Source organism: Sceloporus occidentalis, unplaced genomic scaffold (assembly GCF_023333645.1).
Source record: "Sceloporus occidentalis isolate IW3139 unplaced genomic scaffold, rSceOcc1.0.p SCAF_21, whole genome shotgun sequence".
NCBI lineage: Eukaryota > Metazoa > Chordata > Lepidosauria > Squamata > Phrynosomatidae > Sceloporus > Sceloporus occidentalis.
Window position 1 is genome coordinate 5,019,851 of NW_028317001.1, and position 19,366 is coordinate 5,039,216.

At 44.2% G+C, this 19,366-nt stretch overlaps 1 protein-coding gene across 2 annotated transcripts in view; it reads right to left on the reverse strand.

The window, feature by feature from the left end:
* Nucleotides 1-5,959: 5,959 nt before the first annotated feature.
* Nucleotides 5,960-19,366, reverse strand: part of LOC149301469 (mediator of RNA polymerase II transcription subunit 13-like) — a 113,076-nt gene continuing 99,669 nt past the window's right edge. For both annotated transcript variants that reach the window (XM_089484353.1, XM_089484355.1), the window contains exons 20-31: nucleotides 18,281-18,470; nucleotides 16,322-16,766; nucleotides 15,396-15,612; nucleotides 14,471-14,662; nucleotides 13,710-13,933; nucleotides 12,934-13,076; nucleotides 12,147-12,305; nucleotides 11,853-12,041; nucleotides 10,302-10,450; nucleotides 9,037-9,210; nucleotides 7,427-7,527; nucleotides 5,960-6,128 (exon numbers count right to left, since the gene is read on the reverse strand). In XM_089484353.1, coding sequence (XP_089340479.1) covers nucleotides 5,996-6,128; nucleotides 7,427-7,527; nucleotides 9,037-9,210; nucleotides 10,302-10,450; nucleotides 11,853-12,041; nucleotides 12,147-12,305; nucleotides 12,934-13,076; nucleotides 13,710-13,933; nucleotides 14,471-14,662; nucleotides 15,396-15,612; nucleotides 16,322-16,766; nucleotides 18,281-18,470 — 2,316 coding nt within the window. In that variant the 3' untranslated portion in view covers nucleotides 5,960-5,995. The remainder of the gene's footprint in view (nucleotides 6,129-7,426; nucleotides 7,528-9,036; nucleotides 9,211-10,301; nucleotides 10,451-11,852; nucleotides 12,042-12,146; nucleotides 12,306-12,933; nucleotides 13,077-13,709; nucleotides 13,934-14,470; nucleotides 14,663-15,395; nucleotides 15,613-16,321; nucleotides 16,767-18,280; nucleotides 18,471-19,366) is intronic.

Genomic DNA, 19,366 nt, shown 5'->3' on the forward strand with positions numbered 1-19,366 from the left:
GGCCCCCGCCCCTGTAAGGGCGGAAGTGGCTCCTCCTGCTTCGCCTGCCAGGACTTTCAGTGTGCCTCAGTCTCTCTCTCTCTTCCGCCTCCATTCTGGACCTCCTTTGCCCTTATAATTAATAGTTAGGAATTATTAGCTGGCAGGGGGGCGTTACTTATTAATTAGATGATCCCACCTGCTGCCATGTTATTTCTATTTCTATTTTATATATATATTTATATATATATATATATATATATATATATATACACTATTTAATATATTTTAATATATATATGTTATAATTACATAGAATATATATATCCTAACACACACACATATATCTTTAATATAAATATTCTATATAATTCTAACTCTCTCTCTCTCTATATATATATATATATATATATATTCTATATAATTGCAACTCATCATATATATTACATATATATTAATTCTAACTCCTAAGCGTGTGTAATATATATAATGTATATTCCTTATAATTCTAGCTCATCATATATGTCTCACATCATATATATACTATCTTCTACATAATTCCAACGCCTTTCCTATATATATATATATATATATGAATATATATATATATTCCATATAATTCTAAACATATATACAATCTATCTTGCATATACTATTTTAAAAACACTATGTAATACTAATTCATCATACTATTCTAACTCATAATATATATATTCCATCTATCTATCTATCCATCCATCCATCTTCTATATAATTCTAACTCCTTTCCTCTCTCTATATATATTCCTTATAATTCTAAGTCATTGTATAAATATACTATCTTCTATATAATTCTAACTCATCACATCTATAATTGTAACTCACGATATATATACCTCTACATCTATGTGTATGTATGTGTGTGAAATACTTATATGCATCTATACTCTCTATCTATCCTCTATCTATTTCTAACTCATATCCTATGTATATTTAATATATGTCTATATACCATATATAACTTTCATCCCATCTTAGGGCGACTGTGAAGACCAGATTCGCAGGCACATCGCATGCGCTCTGAAATGTCTGTGCGCATTATTGAAAATCAAAGTTCCACTTCGATTTATTATTATTATTAGGACACTGGGAGTCCAGGGTTCGAATCCTGGCTCGGCCATGGAAAGCCACTGAGTGACTTTGGGTCAAGTCACGCTTTCTCAGCCTCAGAGGAAAGCAAGGACAAACCCACTGTGAACACAATTCTGTTTTGGGGTCGCCGCCAGTGACTCAGAGGCACACAATGACACCGAAATGACCACCGCCAGAGTGCCTTTCTTATATAAGAGCTTGGTTGTGTGTGCCCCTCTCAGAGCCATGTATACCAGTTCGAGTGTTGGCGCTAGGACTCCAAGAGACCAGGGTTCGAATCCCCGCTCAGCCATGGAAACCCACTGGGTGAGAGACTGAGCAAGTCACACTCTCTCAGCCTAAGAGGAAGGCAACGGCAATGTGTTCCCTCTGAACAAATCTCGGTAGCATTCAGACCAAACGGATCTGAAGAAGTAGACTCAATATGAGCTCAAGAACTCCCTCTCTACTCCTTAAAAGTGGCCCATCTTTTTACCCTCCGTAAAGAGGGTAAGTTAGTAAGTTATCAGAAGCAGGAGGGGGTTCAAAACATAAAGATATAGTAATGCTTAAGTTTAATTTTTGCCATGCCGCTGGGCCTTTGTATCCTAAGAGGCTCAAAGGAAGATGCGCCTCTGGATGCTGCAACCGGAGAGTCCAGAGCAAAGTGGACTTTCTCTCTCCTGGTTATGGCTCTGCAAAAATACTACCAGTTTCCACCTTCTGGTCTTTGCTATAATAATAATAATGAGTGTATTATCTATAAGGTATGGACCCATCTCACATGAATTGTTAAACCAAACTATAAAGCTATTTTATGACATCGGGGAAAACAGTAGACCCAGTATGCCCTATATATGGACAGCTAAGGAGATTTGGCACATGGGATATCAATGTTCTGCAAATGTGAACCGGTGTTGACTCTCACCAAAAAGCAATGCATGAGGCATCCCCGTTGCACAGGCAATCTGAACCTGTCTTGAGACACATAGAAAATGGAGGAATGAATGAATGTATGAAGGCAAGGAAAGCTGAGAGATGCCTTCCACAGATTCTAAGAAACATTGGTTTATTACCAATAAATACCGGATAATATAATATTATTATTTAATATACAATATTAGTGAGGATCAATAAGCCTTGTGTGAGCACAAGGCAACGCTCCGTTGTCGTCTTGCTGTTTTAACCCAAAATGGGAATTTCTTCCTAATAAAACCATTCCTAAGTTTATGTGTTTCCTCTACTTATTTCCAGTGGCTTCTTTTCCTATCACACGCAAAGATGATTTAAGCAGAAGAGAGGCAGGCTCAAAACTGATCTTACGAAGGCGACTTCTCAGGAATTGCCTAACTCACAATATATTTTGGATTATCACCATTTGATTTTGTTTTTAGGGAGGCCTCTGGGCAAAGCCCTTTAGGAGAGCCAGCAGATGAGTTGCTGAACCGGCAAAAGATGGAAAACAGTTTCCAGATACCCGAAGCCACAACAAAGACGGTGTGATGTCCAGTTTGTGCGTGTGTCCATAGCAGGCAGGGATGCAAAATGCACGAGCTTTTAAAATGCTATCACATTATGCTGTACTTAAACGTACTCTGCTTTAACCTAGGAAGCTTCGTGCCACTGGTTTCTTTAAAAACGTGGTTTACAGCTGGACTCTTCTGACTTCATCCTAAGCGTTGTTAACCGCTTCAAAATATGAATACTCCCAACCTTGAAACAGTGACACATCGGAGTAATCTGAACGCTTGGGTGCAAGCGTAACAGCCTCTTGTTCCTTAACTCTGGTTTGCAACGGAGCGGTGCAGAAACAAACAGCCTGCAAACCGTTTGGCGCAAGTTTATCATCTTTACTAGACACAAGGAATAAGGCCATAAAGGTCTTGTTTTTCCTTGCCAAACCTAAAAAGCAAAATACGGCCCTCAAAATGTGGCCGGACCGCACCTCCCACGATCCCACATCGTTGGCTATGCTGACTCCACTTTCAGTCCAGTGTCTGGAGAGGGTTATAAACCACCTCGATCTTGCTTAAAAGGCTAAACCCTGCCAAGTATTTGCAGCAGGCGTTCCCCAAACCCCACTTACCTCAATGGGTGTCTGTCACTTCTTCCATGACTACATCATTCATTCCCACATGCAGCGTCCTACGCATCACGCAGAGCAATAGCCAGGTTCAATATCTGTGGATGGTCACCGTAGCCTCAGGAACCGGAGAACGTTGCTGGCGAAGATCCTTAACCTATAGAAAGGCACAGCGATCCTGAAAGCAGAAGCAAGGCAGATGCGGAAAAAGAGGGACCAGAGGGAAGGTAGGCAACACGGACCCCAATGCTTAGAGAAGGCAACATCTCAAGAGCGGATCTCTCCAAAGAAAAGGCAGAACGGACACAGAGAGTAAACCAAAAGAAGGGGATGAGAGTGTTGGGGAACCACTTGCGTCCTTTCTGACTTTGGTGCTTTTCCATCCTGGAACCCGAACGGTGATTTAAAAGATAGGAAAACTGTACGCAAGTGACCTAATGAAAAGCGTCAATCCAAAAAGAGATTAAAACAAGAGGTTTGGGCTGGGTAGAAGAAGCAAAGGAGACATTTCTTGTTAGCGGAATTAGCTCCGGACACAACTATTCACAGCGTACCATATATACTTGACTATAAATCCACCTCATGTATAAGTCGAGGGCATGTTTTGGGGCCAAAATGATAGATTTTGATATGTCCTGTGGATAAGTCGAGGGCAAAACTCATTATAACAAAGGATCTAAAGGATGAAGCAACAGGAAACAATGCCAAAGAAACGACAAAATCCCAGCAGATATAACTGTTTCAAAGGCTACATGGATAAGAAATTAGAGGGGATCAGTGCTTGTGGGGCAGAATACATACTGGCCCTTTTAGAAAATGGTTTTCAAAAATCAGAGTTAAAGTACAGTACTTACATTAACCCATGGATAAAGTCGACTCACATTTTTGGGGTCAGTTTTTTGGACTAAGATTGCTAGACTTACACATGAGTGTATACAGCAGGGGTCGGCAACCTACCCGTGGGCCGGATCTGGCCCGGCGGGACTGGCCCAAGCCCGGTCCTGCCGCCGACTGCCGCCCCCACCGCAGCTTCCGCGCCGCTCCAGGCGCCTTTTTGACTTCAGCCCCCCAGTTGTCTGAGGGACAGCAACCCGGCCCCCGGCTCAAAAAGGTTGCCTACCCCTGGTATACAGTATCTACCAAAACCTTATTGATGCATACACCAGTCAACAAAACCAATTTATGCTGTCGTCGTAATTTTTAGTTATCACGAAACGGCTAAAAACCCGAGGGACGCGGGGAAGCAGGAGACGCCGTTTCCGCCGTCGCGGCCTCTCCAAAATCCAACCGGCGGAGAAGTCCCGCGGAGCCTTAGCGACGCAGACAAAAATACTCAGAGGTGAAAGTGACGCAGCTTTATTGAAGGGGGGAAGGACATATCTTTTCCTTTTTAAAAAAGAGTGTCGCGATTTCATCGAGTGACACAGATTCTCTCTCGGCTAAAACGCGCAGAGGAGGAGCAGGAGGAGGAGGAGCGCTTACGGCAAACGCGTCCTCCTTCCTCGGCGGGGGACCAAAAAACGGGAACGGGGCCCGAAAGAGTTCGTTTCGGCCCTCGACAAAAATACCCCCCACCACCACCACCAAAAAATTAAAATTATTATTATTATTCTCCTTTTTAAATCCTCGCTACAAGTTAAACCACCTAACGATATCGCTTTATTTTTTCATTCTTTCTTTCTTTTAATATATTGCCATTATGTTAACTCTGCAAAGGTTGCGATATAAAATTGCTGTAAGACCCGGTACCTTTTGTTTTGTATTTTTTTCTTTTCAGCTTTTATATAAACACAGCGAACTTCATTGACTGTACACGCATAATCTGCAACTACAGCTTAGCTGTAAATCTCCCACACACAAAGGTATGGACATCTATAACCCTCCCCGCCCCGAAACCTCCTATATGCCCCCCCCCCCGTTAAACTGTACATCGAGACCAAATACAAATTTCGACGGTTCCCCTCCCCTTCCCCGAAACCCTCTCCCCCTCCCCTTACAAAAAAATAATACTCTAAAAGCAATCTACTGCAACTTTTCAATTTAAGACGATTACATATATATTTTTTAGACCAATTGCTTTAAAGCAAGAAGGCGGTATAAACCTTCTAGGAAAAAAATTCTGTTTTTGTTTTTGTTTTTATAAAAGAGGTTAAGAAATATAAGACAATTTATACATTTAAAAACTTACAATAAATAAGAGATGCAGGCATATTTTTTTTGTTTTTGTTTCTTGAATACTAGGTACTATAATCCAATACAAGAACATTGCGATGTTCTGAAAGCATTCGACAAATTGGTTTCTCTTTCTTTCTTTCTTTCTTTCTTTCTCTCTTCCTTTCCTCCCTCCGTTTCGTCGTACGGTTGTGGTCTCCATGCTCGATTCTTCCTTTCAAAATATTCATCCAAACATGGCTGGGGCCTATGGCTCATATACTCTTCACAAATACTGTGACAAGGTGGGGATGGGGATGGGGGGGCGAGGGAAGGATGGTTACTCCGCTACTAAAAAGATGTGTTATAATACAGTTGGACCGATCGATCGACCGCCTGAATCCGTCTGATTAGAGGCAATGCGCCAACGAAAAGAAAAGGGCCGGCGGGGAAATGACCGAGCCCCGCCGAAAGTCAAAACCCAAATTTTGTCGGAAATGATTTGAGAATGATAACTCCCCTCCCCGATCGCAAAAAAAGAAAGAAAAGGACTCGTACGGCGAAGGATTAACTTAGTCCTGCAGTGAAAAATCTTCCTTTCCCTTTTTCGTTGGTTGTAGTTCTTTCTTTCTTCTCCTTCTCCTTCTCCTTCTTGCACAGTTCGGATAAAGATCACAGCATATTCATGATAAAGTTATACAACTGGTTCAGCACCACAAAGTGAACCGGGAGACACGACCGCCGGTCCTGGGTCGCGGGGTCACAGGTTAGCCAGGAGAGTGCGTTGTACTGTTCCAACACAAACCTGGGACAGAAAAGCGAGAAAGAAACGTCCGGCCGTCAGTCAAAGGAAGCCTTTTTGTTGTCGTTCATTTTCAAACCAAGCTTAATACACAACTATTTGATCAAACACAGTCGGTGGAAGGGCTTAACAACTATCACTAGGTGCTACTGATGCTGCTGATTTAATTTACACTCATCCATCCATCTTTGCGCCTCTGATATTTGCGGCTTTGATTACTATGTTCTCTCTAGGAATATCTAGGTCCTCCACTGCAACTCTATGGTTAACTTTAACTAAAAGTTGCACCAAAAGACCTAGAGCTTCCTAGAGAGAATGTTCTACTAGGCCTTTGTAGCTCCTCCAGAGCAAGTCTATGGTCAGTGTCTGTCGGACGTTGACCACAGAGTTGCCCTGGAGGACCTAGAGATTCCTAGAGAAAACACTGTACTAAGCCTTTGTAGCTCCTCCAGCGCAGTTCTATGGTCAGTGTCTGTCGGACGTTGACCACAGAGTTAGCCTGGAGGACCTAGAGATTCCTAGAGAGAATACTCTACTAAGCTTTTGTAGCTCCTCCAGCGCAGTTCTATGGTCAGTGTCTGTCGGACGTTGACCACAGAGTTGCCCTGGAGGACCTAGAGATTCCTAGAGAGAATACTCTACTAGGCCTTTGTAGCTCCTCCAGCGCAGTTCTATGGTCAGTGTCTGTCGGACGTTGACCACAGAGTTGCCCTGGAGGACCTAGAGATTCCTAGAGAGAATACTCTACTAAGCTTTTGTAGCTCCTCCAGTGCAGTTCAATGGTCAGTGTCTGTCGGACGTTGACCACAGAGTTGCACCGGAGGACCTAGAGATTCCTAGAGAGGTGTCCTCTCAGGTAAAAACATGTCGTTTTCGTTATTTGTGGGTTTTCCCATATTCACGGGGGTCTTGTGCCCCTAACCCTAGCGAATATGGAGGGACAAGTGTATACCTAATGTTTCCTCTTAGGAGCCCTTTATATAAAATGGGAAATCAAGGATTGGTATCTGGAATTTATACTTTTTAAAAACATTTTCAAGCCGTGGATGTTTGAATCTGTGGCTAAAAAAATTGTGGATAAGGAGGGCCAACGCATGAAGCACTTCACAATTGCAAAGCGACGTTTTATCCAGCCAGAAAGAAGTCGTTACAAGTTGAAACAAACAAGAGTATAGCCGCAAGGCGAGTGTTGCACGTTAAAAATGACAACCCTGTATTCCTTTCCTGTCCTTCAGGCCCCAATTCTCCCTGTCGCATATGTTCCCCTCCCTCTCCCTCTCCCAGAAACAAACACTGAATACCTGAGGACGTCGGAAGTTTGATTCGAATCAAGAGGGTGGGAGTGTTTACTGTGAAGTAGCTCGTCCGATTGCACTGAAGGCACATGGAGGTGCAAAGAAGCCTGTGAGAGACATTTTAAATTAGTCAGTCTTTGGATATAATCCCCTTCTTTCTCTTCAAACCAACACTTACATTTGTGAGGAGGAAAAAGGCACAGATGCTAGCAAAGCAGATTGGGAAGACTATGACTAGGGACTAGGACTTGAAAGAGTCCCAGGGGATGGAAAGCCATAGAAATTAGGTCTGCCTGGTCACTATCAATCGCCAGGAGTGGCACTACCCATTGGTGGCAACTGCCATAGCAAAAGGATTCAGAAACACAGGCTACATCACTGCCTCACTCTGAAAGCCTCTCCAGTCAAGAAGCGTTACCAATGCATGCATGTTCTTTGTGGGTTTTTCAGGCTATGAGGCCGTGTTCCAGAAGAGTTTCTTCCTGACGTTTATATGCAGAGCTCCTTCCCTTCTGGCCAAGGCCTTTCACTACTGTCTAAATTCAGACAACAGTCTTTAAGTCCCCAGACGGGACTGAAGCAAAACCTCCCCCTTGCAGGAGCCAAGGAGCATATGTGGGCTTGAAATTTGGCTCCGAAACAGGGACCCGAGGCCAGCTGAAGAACTGTTTTGCCCTACACTTAAAATATAGATACTTGATTGCTACAATCCTAAATTGAAGAGGTGCCCTAAAAAGACATTAGAGGTCTTTAAACGGAGGCTGGATGGGGATGCTTTGATTGAGATTTCCTGCACGTCAGGGGGTTGGACTGGATGGCCCTTTGTGGTCTCTTCCAATTCTATAATTCTATCAAAAGGCATATGCTGTAGAGCTCTTTGCCTGATGTTCTCAGCCAGGCTAAGTCGTCCTTAGGAGTCGGGGTAAAGGCAGTAAAACTTCATCACAGCCAGCTACATAGTTCAAGCTTGCACTTGCTGGCGGCTCTAACCAATGCTTGGCTAGTTATTTTTTAGGACTACACATCCCAGGATCCCCCAGCCAGCAAACATGGTAATGGGTATCCTGAGAGCTGTAGCCCACCCTCCCCAAATTAACTTCTCCAAGCTCTCTTCCTTGTCAGGGGGAAGCAGCCAGAGGCATGGAAGAAGCCAGCGGTCTGAGTGATGTCCCCAGAAGCAAAGTTCTGGGTGCCCATTGCTGCAGAGGAGAAGGAGTATCTTCTTCTTCCTCTGTGCAGAATTCAGTGGCAGGTTATCTCTGCAAAGTAGCTACTGAAGCCTGAGAAATCGTGGACACCAGGGTCTCCTGGATCCTTTGCTTGATGCTTCTTTCAGTAGGAGGGTTCTCCCTTCAACTCTGAAAGCAGCAGATACCTGTGAGCTGCACACAAACTCTTTCCTATTGCCTGATCCGGTATATTTAACAGCGTGTTCCAGTCCCATATGGTTGCTACCTTCCCACACGTTGCCAGCAAGCTTCCCCTGACCAAAGATGAGGATGTGGTGTTTCCTGAAGCACTGTTTCATCTGTTCTCATGCATTCTCCCCTCTCACAGCGCCAACCCCACCTCCCACCTCAGGCTTACAACCCGCGCGCACTGCCCTGGTTCGTTACCTTAAGAAACAGCGGGCACTGATTTTGTGCTTGAGGACACGCCGACCAAAACCAGTCAGGCAACGGACCTGCTTTGGCAGTTGAGACGAAGTAACCGAGGGCCAAGGGTTGCTGCAGGATGTTGGTGACTTCATCGTGAGACTCTGTCGAGAGCAATCGGTCGGTACCTTGCCCCTGGTGAGAGAGAAGGATGGAAAGTGATGAAGGACAGCAAGAGTAGGTCAAACCAAAGGCCTACCTAAACTGAGATTAAGAGCCTCGGATAGCCCCCTTTCCCATGGTTTTGTCCAAACCTCTTTTAAAATAATCTAAGGCCTGTTACAGACTGCCAAAATAAAGCTGCTTCGGGTCTCTTTGGAGGTATGCTGTTTAAATAATGCATGCATCCTAAGAATCCGGAAGCTGCACCAAAGCTGCCCTCCAGTGCTTAGGAATGGAGTGTGGCTTTGGCACGACCTCCGGACTCTTAGGACCCATGCGTCATTTAAATAACATACTTCCAAAGAGACCCGAAGCAGCTTTATTTTGGCAGTCTGTAACAGGCCTAAGTTAGTGGTAAGGTTGAGGTTGAAAAGTTCCACAGTTTAACCATAGGCTGAAGAAGTATTTTCTTTGGTTTGTCCTGAACAGAAGACCATTCAGCTTTACTGGACTCAGGATTCACAGAACCTCTATTTCCTCCATCCATTTTTCTATCTCATATATCAGTGATGGCGAACCTTATAAATGTATATACATCTTTCTATACATTCATTATAAAAACCCAAACTCTAAACCTTTCTTGATAACCAAGTTGCTCCAATGATTTTTCAAATCTCCCCTTTTGCAACTGTGCCATATCCTTTGAAAAATGCCACGGCCATCGCATTCAAAGTATAGTCTAACCCAGATCTTATGGGGAGGAAGAGGGAAATTATGTTTGTTGGTTTATGTTTTGGACTACAGCACCCAGAATCCCCACAGCTTGCATGACCGGTGGGGAAAGTAATTTTTCCATGCAATTACACACACACCATAAAAGCATTACGATATTGATAATGAAAGTCCCTCTAAACCAGGGGTTCTCAACATTCATTCCTCCAAATGTTTTGGACTACAGCTCCCAGAGTTCTGGGCCACTGGCTATGCTGTCTGGGGCTTCTGGGAGTTGATGTCAAAAACAGCTGGAGAGCCAAAGGTTGAGAACCACTGCTCTAGACAAATGCATTATCGCTCTTCCTTGGGACATAACACACAGAAGATAGTATTTTGCCACAGGACAGTACCTTGCCCATATCGCCTCCATGAGTAAAATGGGAACTTGGTGAATGCACAGGGGACCCTGTCGGGGACGCAGGCAGGATATTTATAATATCAGGGTCGAGGTCGTCCGCAGTGTCCAACAAGTCAAAGATCCCCATTCCATCGGCTCCATCTTGGGAGGAAAATAAAAAGGCATTTTTGTTAGCCGAAAGCCGCCACACTTCTATACTTTATAAAAAGAAAAGAGACAAAAACGTGAAGAATACTTTGCTGAGATCTAACATGGTTTAGTGTTACAGCTTTCTCCAACCTGCCACCTCACAGGTTATTTATCTTGCAACTTCTAGCACTCCCCACAATGTATTAACACTGGAAGCAGTTGATGGGAGCTATGCTCCAAAGCATCTGGAAGGCTGAAGCAGGTTGACTTGAACCACAGAGATCTGTGAAGCTATGAAACCTGCACAGCAAGTGACACAGAATACGTAGCACACAGGAAACCTTAGGGCCAGCTGTATTTTCTGGGTCGCTTGCTGTGCAGCTTTCGTAACTTCACAGGCCTCTGTGGTTCATGGTTGTATGTATCTAAAAAAACCAAGTATGAAAGAGATCAGAGTAAAGCAGGAGTTGAGTCTCTCTTTAACCACCCAATGTCTTACTCCAATCTGTTTTGCACCAATTTTATGCTTTGCTGTGACTAACACTAACACTGACATTTGCATCCAAGGGAAGCACAAAAGGACCAGCTCCTTGCTGTTTGGCACATTCCTCATAGCCAGTGCCTGAGAGTCGGTGGACTATCACCAAAGATTTTAACAGAGGATAGTGAAGTATCAGGAACCAGAAAAATAAAAACACAATGCAGTTACTATGAAGGCAGCAGAAGGTCCTAGGGCTGGGGTGACAACTGAAGAGGGTGCACCTATGGGGTCACACTGGCACTCTTGATGCAACTGGAAGCAATGTGATTCTATGTTACATAAATAAATAAATAAATAATAACAATAATAATAATTTATTTTTATCCCGCCTCTCCAACAGGATCAGGGCAGATTACAATGCAATAAAATCATACAATACAAGAAATAGTCCCATTATCCCCTCCTTATTTTAGTCACTGTTGTATATTGGAGGAACTGTGGATTTTTGGAGGGGCGAACTGGTGGCAAATGTAACATTTGCATTTGGCACCAGTTTGCCCCCTAAAATTGCAATATATATATATATATATATTGAGGAAGATCCCAGGGCTTTGAAGGACTTCAAGGGACACGAAATGGGTCCCCAAGGCCCACATGAAGGCCCACAATCCTCTCCCAGGAGAAAGCAGGACTTTGTACTGGTGGGCAGAAGAGGAGGGAGTCAAGCGTTACATGGAGGCAGGAGAGAGACAGATAGAAAAACCTGCATGTTTGAAAGAATCACTTCAACAAAAAGCCGTATTTTAGGCCATCAGTCTCTATCTATCTATCTATCTATCTATCTATCTATCTATCTATCTAATTGCATATATCTTTCTACAAAGCTACTGGAAGACAGACACAAACGCACGCACAAGTAACACACACACAAACCATTGTTCGTATTAAAGGCCAGTTCCAAGCCAGTTTCAGTGGTGTAGGTGGACGAGGCGACTTGCACCGACGCAGACGTGGGGAACACGAGGATGTGGGTACACGACGTATCCTGCGGCGTGTTCAGCTGGGACGTCTGCATATTTAGGGTGGTGCTGCGCCCAAATACCGAGCCAGTTGACACAGAATCTTTCGAGGGGAAAGAAAGAGAGAGGATAAGAGAAGATCCCCCTTAAGTTTCAGTAGTCATGAATGTTAGGAGAGAGGGGTGGGGAGAAGCGCTGGGCAAACTACCTGGCATGATGACAAAGGATCCCTGTGGTTCCATTGCCACTAAGCAAGCGCTGAGGATGCTGGGAGAATCAGCTGCGGATATGCCACACATCCGGCACATGTCTTTCAGCCTCTTGCTGAGGGACTGCAGATTTCGGCGACTTAGCAAACAGCTCCAATCTAAAGGAGAAACCACAGAGGATGACTGTCTGGGAAATCACTTAGATGCCCGCTAATGAAACAAATAATCTATACACATGGAAGTATTCACTGGGGCAGATATGTTCTGGTTGTGATCTCTGCCGAGTCCCACGATGCGCACGAAATGGAGAAACAGCCAGCAAAGAAGTCAGTGGATCAAGCAACCAGCAAAGAAAATGATCTACAAACCCATCTGCCCATTCTGTAACACACGATTAACTACTTTAGCTTCCTATTCCAGTCGGGTGAAGATGGTGTTGCTCAAAAACTTTCCATACACTGTTTTGTCCATCCCAAGAAAATCAAAATGCAATTCCAGACATGGTCTGGGACAAGCAAGGCGAGAACTAACCATTTTAAATTCTTTCCCAGATAGCAGTACAAGAACTAGAAGCGCTCTTTCACTTTTGTGCCTAGTGATGAAGGCTTCACAGTTATAACACAGGCATCTTTGGAATATTCACATATTACATCTGAATGAGAGGGGAAACGTCAAGGCATTCTTGCCCACATCAAACGTTTCAGCAAATTAGAGAGTGCCAATTGCAGTTATCTTCAATGGGCAATGAAAGAACAGCAAACCTTCCCAGACACGTTTCTGTCTTACCTTTCAGTTCCCCGTGGCCTATTCTTCCAAGACGTCCTATTACAACCCTCCAGGGCAACGAACTCATCTGGACAAGCCCCAGGCACCATTCCCAGAGCTTCTGGAGACCCAGCCTGCGGGCAGACCCCTTTTTCCTGCGAGCCCTAATAGGAAACAAAGGTTCGCAGGTGAACAGATCCACACAGGCACCATCTGTCCCTTTTTAGGCTGTTCCCAAAGGTGATTTTAACATTATTTCACTTTTTAAGTGTTTGAAGGGGTGTCACACTGAGGATGGAGCAAGCTTGTTTTCTGCTGCTCCAGAGAACAGGACCCAAAGCAATGGATGCAAGCTACAGGGAAAGAGATTCCACCTTAACATTAGGAAGAACTTCCTAACAGTAAGAGCTATTTGACAGTGGAATATACTCCCTTGGAGGATGGTACAGTCTCCTTCGTTGGGGTTTTTTAAACAGAGGTTGTATGGCTATCTGTTGGAAGGGGGTGATTTTGCGTTCCTGCATGGCAGGGTCTGCACTGGATGGCCCTTGTGGTCATTTCCAAATCTATGATTCTATCACTCTTCTATGATTCAATGATACACAATCCAAACAGTAAAAACATTACATAACCTACATCTTATTTAAATGGCCTCTACTATGTGCCTCAAAGGCATCAGGTCCTGTATGAACTTAGAATCTAAACAAGTCCTTGCAGTCTAGGTTTACAATGTAAAAGGAGAATGCAAAAGAGAAAGGGGATACCAAAAGGAAGAGGACAACGTTCTAAATTCTTACCTGTTTGGTACATCAATGTTAATGATGCATGTTTCCAAGAGTTCTCCATACATGTCTGTGCATGATGCAAGAAGCCACCGTTGATCGTGGGAAAGACAGTAACCCACGAAAAGCACGTTGTATTTCTGCCCAGCCTCCCCAAATGTTTCTCCCAGCTCTGTCTGTTTATCTTTGACAGGAGCCAATATGAAAGGCGGCGCATATAGCTTGATACACTCCGGTCTCTGTGAAATTGAAACAGAGAGGATAGAAGAATGGAAAAACCTTGTATTATTTGTCCCATATTGTATGAGATATATTCTCTCTCTTTCTCTCTCCATCTCTCTCTCACACACAAATATTACTCTATTATATCTATTATGTCTACTACTTTTCACTACCAATTCCTCAAATGATCCAAGTGTGGTATGGGAGTCCTGACACAAGCAGGGTACATAAACCAGGTACACTGAAGGTTATGGCAGAGCATCAACTAGGGCATGTTGCACTGCATTCTCATATTTTATCAAATTAAGAAACGTCTGAAATGTCGCAGCAAAACTAACTTAAGGGTCAGATGACGGAAAGAGCATGTTTGCAGTTTCTTTCCTTCCCCAAATTGCAGCGCATGTGCCAGAGGTTTCTGGAAAACCTGCACAGAACATCTTCCACAGCAAGTGGAGTGTGGGGTCCCGGTGTGTACATTATTAATACCTCACCCTGATGGATATTTCTCCACCCCTGACTCCAATTCATAAAGTTTTCCTCTTTGCAACACTCACCTCAGGACTTCTGAGTGCCATTTCCATTGCTAAGCCTGGGCCAAACCCGGTTAACGTTTTCACATTGGTTGATGTGGGGAGCGGTCTGCGGCACTGCGTGAAGGCTGAGAACGCCAACGACTTCAGATGCTGAGTGTAGATGTGTCTGTCTTCATTCTTGACAGGTTGTAACAGATACTGACAAGGAACGAGCTGAGAGGGCCGGGAAGAGAGGGAAAGAAACAGCTTATGTTAACCAGTACTGACTTGCTAGAATACTGCTATGGCTTCGACTTGTGGATCTGGAGTTTTGGACACGAAAGAACCAAAGCTTGGAAAGTGACGTTTCTGGACTTGTATGATGACCTGGTGGATTCTCAGTTGTTGTCCAAAAAGTAACTTTCTTCAAGCTGGGGAAAGGCTCCCCAAACGAAAATGGGACGTGTGCACAAACAATAACCTAGAAAGGAGATTTTCTCTCCTTTACAATTACTCCTATGACTCCTATAAGAGCACAGGACAGACTTCCACTGTTCATGGGTTCAGTTCTCTCTAACCCTTCAGGTATAAGATCAACCTTCAGCCACCCTGTTTCCACTGCCCCATCTCCCTGGCAATAATGATAAAATCTCCATCCTATCAGAAGATGAAATTTGCAAGCAGATGCCTTCAGACCCCACATACTCTCTTACCATTTTATAGCATATAAACCCATAAAATAAACTGACAACATGGGAAAATTTCACGGTGAGATTGGCTGCAGCCTTTATAAAGGCTCCTTGGCTTGAGTCCTACTGGTTAGTCCCAAACAGACAGACCCACTGAATGAGGCCAAGCAACAGTGGACCCACAAGTTTGATCAACAGAAAGTAGTCACATTTCCAGGATCTCCTGCACAAATACACGTAGGGCGACAGGCAGGTTTCCTTTCCGTCTGCTCACTCACCTGAACAGAAACGATGTTTCTGATGTGGGGAGGAAGATTTTGGATCATTTCTAGAAAGCAGCGGAGAAGGCCAAGAGTCCAGACGTTGGAGGAGCTGCTCTCCTCTTTCTTCTCGTACGTGAAAGGATCGACGATGTAGACAACGATGGCCGGCGGGTAGGTGACCGCGTGCGAATCGCCGTCAGTGGGGATCCCCACTTTGTCACGCTCCATAGTGCTGGAAGCAGGTTGCAAAGAAAAAGAGAACGGCTGTGAGACACAGAAAAAGAACCTCTCTTGCATTCAAGTAAGGTAAGAAAACAGCTTGGCATCAGTATGTTCCTTTTGGACTACAGCTCCCCAAATTAGCACCTCTGAGTAGTAACCACGGGGAGAGGATCAAAAGTAAAGCTGGAGGAGATCTGTAAGGATACCCTGGATTGCCAAACCAACAAGCCAAATAAAATGGGCCTTTGAGCAAATTAAGCCTAGAAGCCAAAATGATTATATTAAGCTATTGTACTTTGGACATGTCTTGAGATAATATGACTCACTGGAAAAAGCAATAAAGAGTACAAGGCAGAAGGAAAAGAGGAAGACCACATTTCAGATGAATTGACTCAATCAAGTAGTAGTAGTAGTAGTAGTAGTAATAATAATAATAATTTATTTATATTCTGCCTTTTCCCTGGGGAATCAAAGCGGATTACAACAGAAGCTGTAGGAAGCTGTGGCCCTGAGTTTGCAAGATCTTAACAAGGCTGCTGATGACAAATGCCTTGGAGATCTCTCATTCATAGGGTCACCATTAGTCACTGCTGACTTATGACAATAAGTAGCAATGTGCAAACTGCCCTGAACGCTTTGAAGCAAAGGTGAGGTATAAAAAGAGTGGAACCTATCAATCCGAAAAGCACCGTGGAAATAAATCTCTGCTACTACATTACCTCTCGGAAACTTCTGGGTGTGGCTGTGCGGGGAGAGAGGGAGCTTCCCCAGGTATTCCAGCTGCTTGCTGTTGCGGCTGCGTCCCAGCCTGCCCATTCTGGACCGTTGCGGGCTGCGTGGAAAGGGACGAGGGGGTGGCATTGTTCATGCTGCCAAATGGCGGGAACGAGGAAGGTTTGCTTGCCGGCATCCCACTGCCCATGCTGGAAGAGGAGGACGAAGTGGCAGTTGTGGTCAAGGTAGAGTTGGCAGTGGTAGCGGTGGAAGGGATGGAGCTGCTTGAGTTCATTGCTACGGCGGTGCTGGCGGTGGATGATGGGGTTGATGATGGGGTGGAGCTGCCTGCCACCGGAGGCTGGGTCGATGCAGGATGGCTTGCGGGGGGAACTAGGTTGGACTGAGAAAGCAAGGAATTGTCCAATGGCTGTGTAGCAAGGTAAGGACCTTGAAAGAAAGAGGAGGGGAAAATGGCACAGGAAAATTAATATTTTGTTGATTCAGTCTGAGGATCAGTGCTGTGATTTTCATTACTTTGCCCTCTCTATAAATGGACTTTATACTCCAAACTCACCCACCGCTGTGCTCCATAAAACTCTGATTTTTCAATGATTTTATTTAACATGAAAAAACACAGAAAGGGTCCCTGTAATGACTGACAGTTGGGATGTTATAGTTGGAACCCCACTAGAATGTTAAAAGCTCACAGGCTACTGAAACTGGCAGGCCATAATCATAGAATCATAGAATCATAGAGTTAGAAGAAACCGCAAGGGCCATCCAGTCCAACCCCCTGCCATGCAGGAAATTCAAATCAAAGCATCCCCGACAGATGGCCATCCAGCCTCTGTTTGAGGACCTCTAAGGAGGGAGACTCCACTACACTCCGAGGAAGGAGTGTGTTCCACTGTCGAACAGCCCTTACTCTCAGGAAGTTCCTCCTAATGTTGAGCTGGAATCTCTTTTCCTGTAGCTTGCATCCATTGTTCCTGGTCCTGTTCTCTGGAGCAGCAGAAAACAAGCTTGCTCCCTCCTCAATATGACATCCCTTCAAATATTTAAACAGGGCTATCATATCACCTCTTAACCTTCTTTTCTCCAGGCTAAACATCCCCAGCTCCCTAAGTCGTTCCTCATAGGGCATGGTTTCCAGACCCTTCACCATTTTAGTCGCCCTCCTTTGGACACACTCCAGTTTCTCAATGTCCTTTTTGAACTGTGGCGCCCAGAACTGGGCACAATATTATTCCAGGTGGGGCCTGACCAGAGCAGAATATAGTGGCACTATGACTTCCCTTGATCTAGACACTATACTTCTATTGATGCAGCCTAAAATCGCATTGGCCTTGTTAGCTGCCCCATCGCACTGTTGACTCATGTTCAACTTATGGTCTACTTAGACTCCTAGATCTCTTTCACATGTTGTTTCCTTAAGCCAGGTGTCCCCCATCCTATATCTGTGCATTTCATTTTTCCGCCCTAAGTGCAGTACCTTACATTTCTCCCTGTTGAAGTTCATTTTGTTAGCTGTGGCCCAGCTTGCTAGTCTATTCAGGTCATTTTGAATTTTGATCCTGTCCTCTGGAGTATTAGCTATTTCCCAAACATCTATTTATATTTCTGTTTGCTTACATTCATTTGGGAACACACTAATTTTGTTCACTTGGGAACAAAGTAACTTTCCAGCCCTTGTTATGCCACTCAGTTTTCATCAGAAGGTAGAAATTACATTTTCAGTGTTTGAGGAGCAGTCCGCTCCTGCTTTAACTTGGGCTACTTAAAACAAATATTTAATGAAAAGATTAAAAACTTGCCCAGGACCAAAGGGCGAGACCCTGTTTAAGTCCAAGTGTAGATATGAATTTGGGGTTTGGTGTGTCAGCATCACAACACTTTTAACTCTATGCTATGTGTGTATTTCAGTGATAGGTTTGAGGAAAATGAAGGAGGGGAAAGCATACCCAGATCATATCGGCAGACTTGAGCGTACAGCTTGAGCCTAGAAAAGGAATCGTTGTTGGCATGAGCTGCTTGGGAGAACCATTCGGCAACAGACTTCTCAGAGAACTTGTTGGAAGCGGCAGATCCAACTCTCATGATGCCATCAGGCAACAGTTTGCAGATGGGTCGATGCTGGCCGAGTCGACAGGACTGCAAAACAACAATATGGGAATTAAACACGGTGAATATAAGGCACCGGTGAATGTCTATTTTAAGCAAGCGTCAAGCATGGGACAGTGCCATTCTACTACACAGTAATTAGCTACAAGTAAATGCTTACTAATAAGTAATTCCCTTTTTCCTAATTAAGATACAACTACATGAAATCATGCTCATGTTACTGCTCCGGAGCGAAAGCTGTTGTATAGATACTGCAGTCAAAACGATGGGTCAGGTCCAGATTTTCGGTGCATCCAACTGAGCTGGCAGAAGCTGACTTCCTCAAGCCCTCCTTCCAACGAAATGCGACACGAAGGATCGGGGAGTGTTGACGGTGGCACGAAGATGTGCAGCGAGTGAGAAAGAATGGAGGGTCCCGAAAAAATTAGGCAGAGGGGCTTTTGCAACTGGAAAGCAAATGCTACTTCCAGCCAAATATATTTGGCTCCTTTAGGTACCTAATGAAGCAGACACAACTCCCTGAATGCTTCTGCCACAATAAACCCAATAGTTATTTGGGCTTTTTTCTTCTAAATATGGGACGTTTCAACATTATTATTTTTCTAAAGGATAGTTTTCCTGTATTTTGACTCAGAGGTATTGGTCCATAAAGCTTCAATACACAGATTTTATCAATCTGGGCTGCAACTTTACTCTTAGAAATACATGACTATTATAAACTATGGCCTAATACAGACAGCCAAAATAAAGCTGCTTCGAGTCACTTTGGAGGTATGGTGTTTCAATGATACATGCGCCCTAAGAGTCCAGAAGCCACACCAAAGCCACGTTCCAGTCCTAAGGACTAGAGTGCAGCTTTGGTGCAGCTTCCAGACTCTTAGGATGCAAGCATCATGTAAACACCATACCTCCAAAGTGACTCAAAG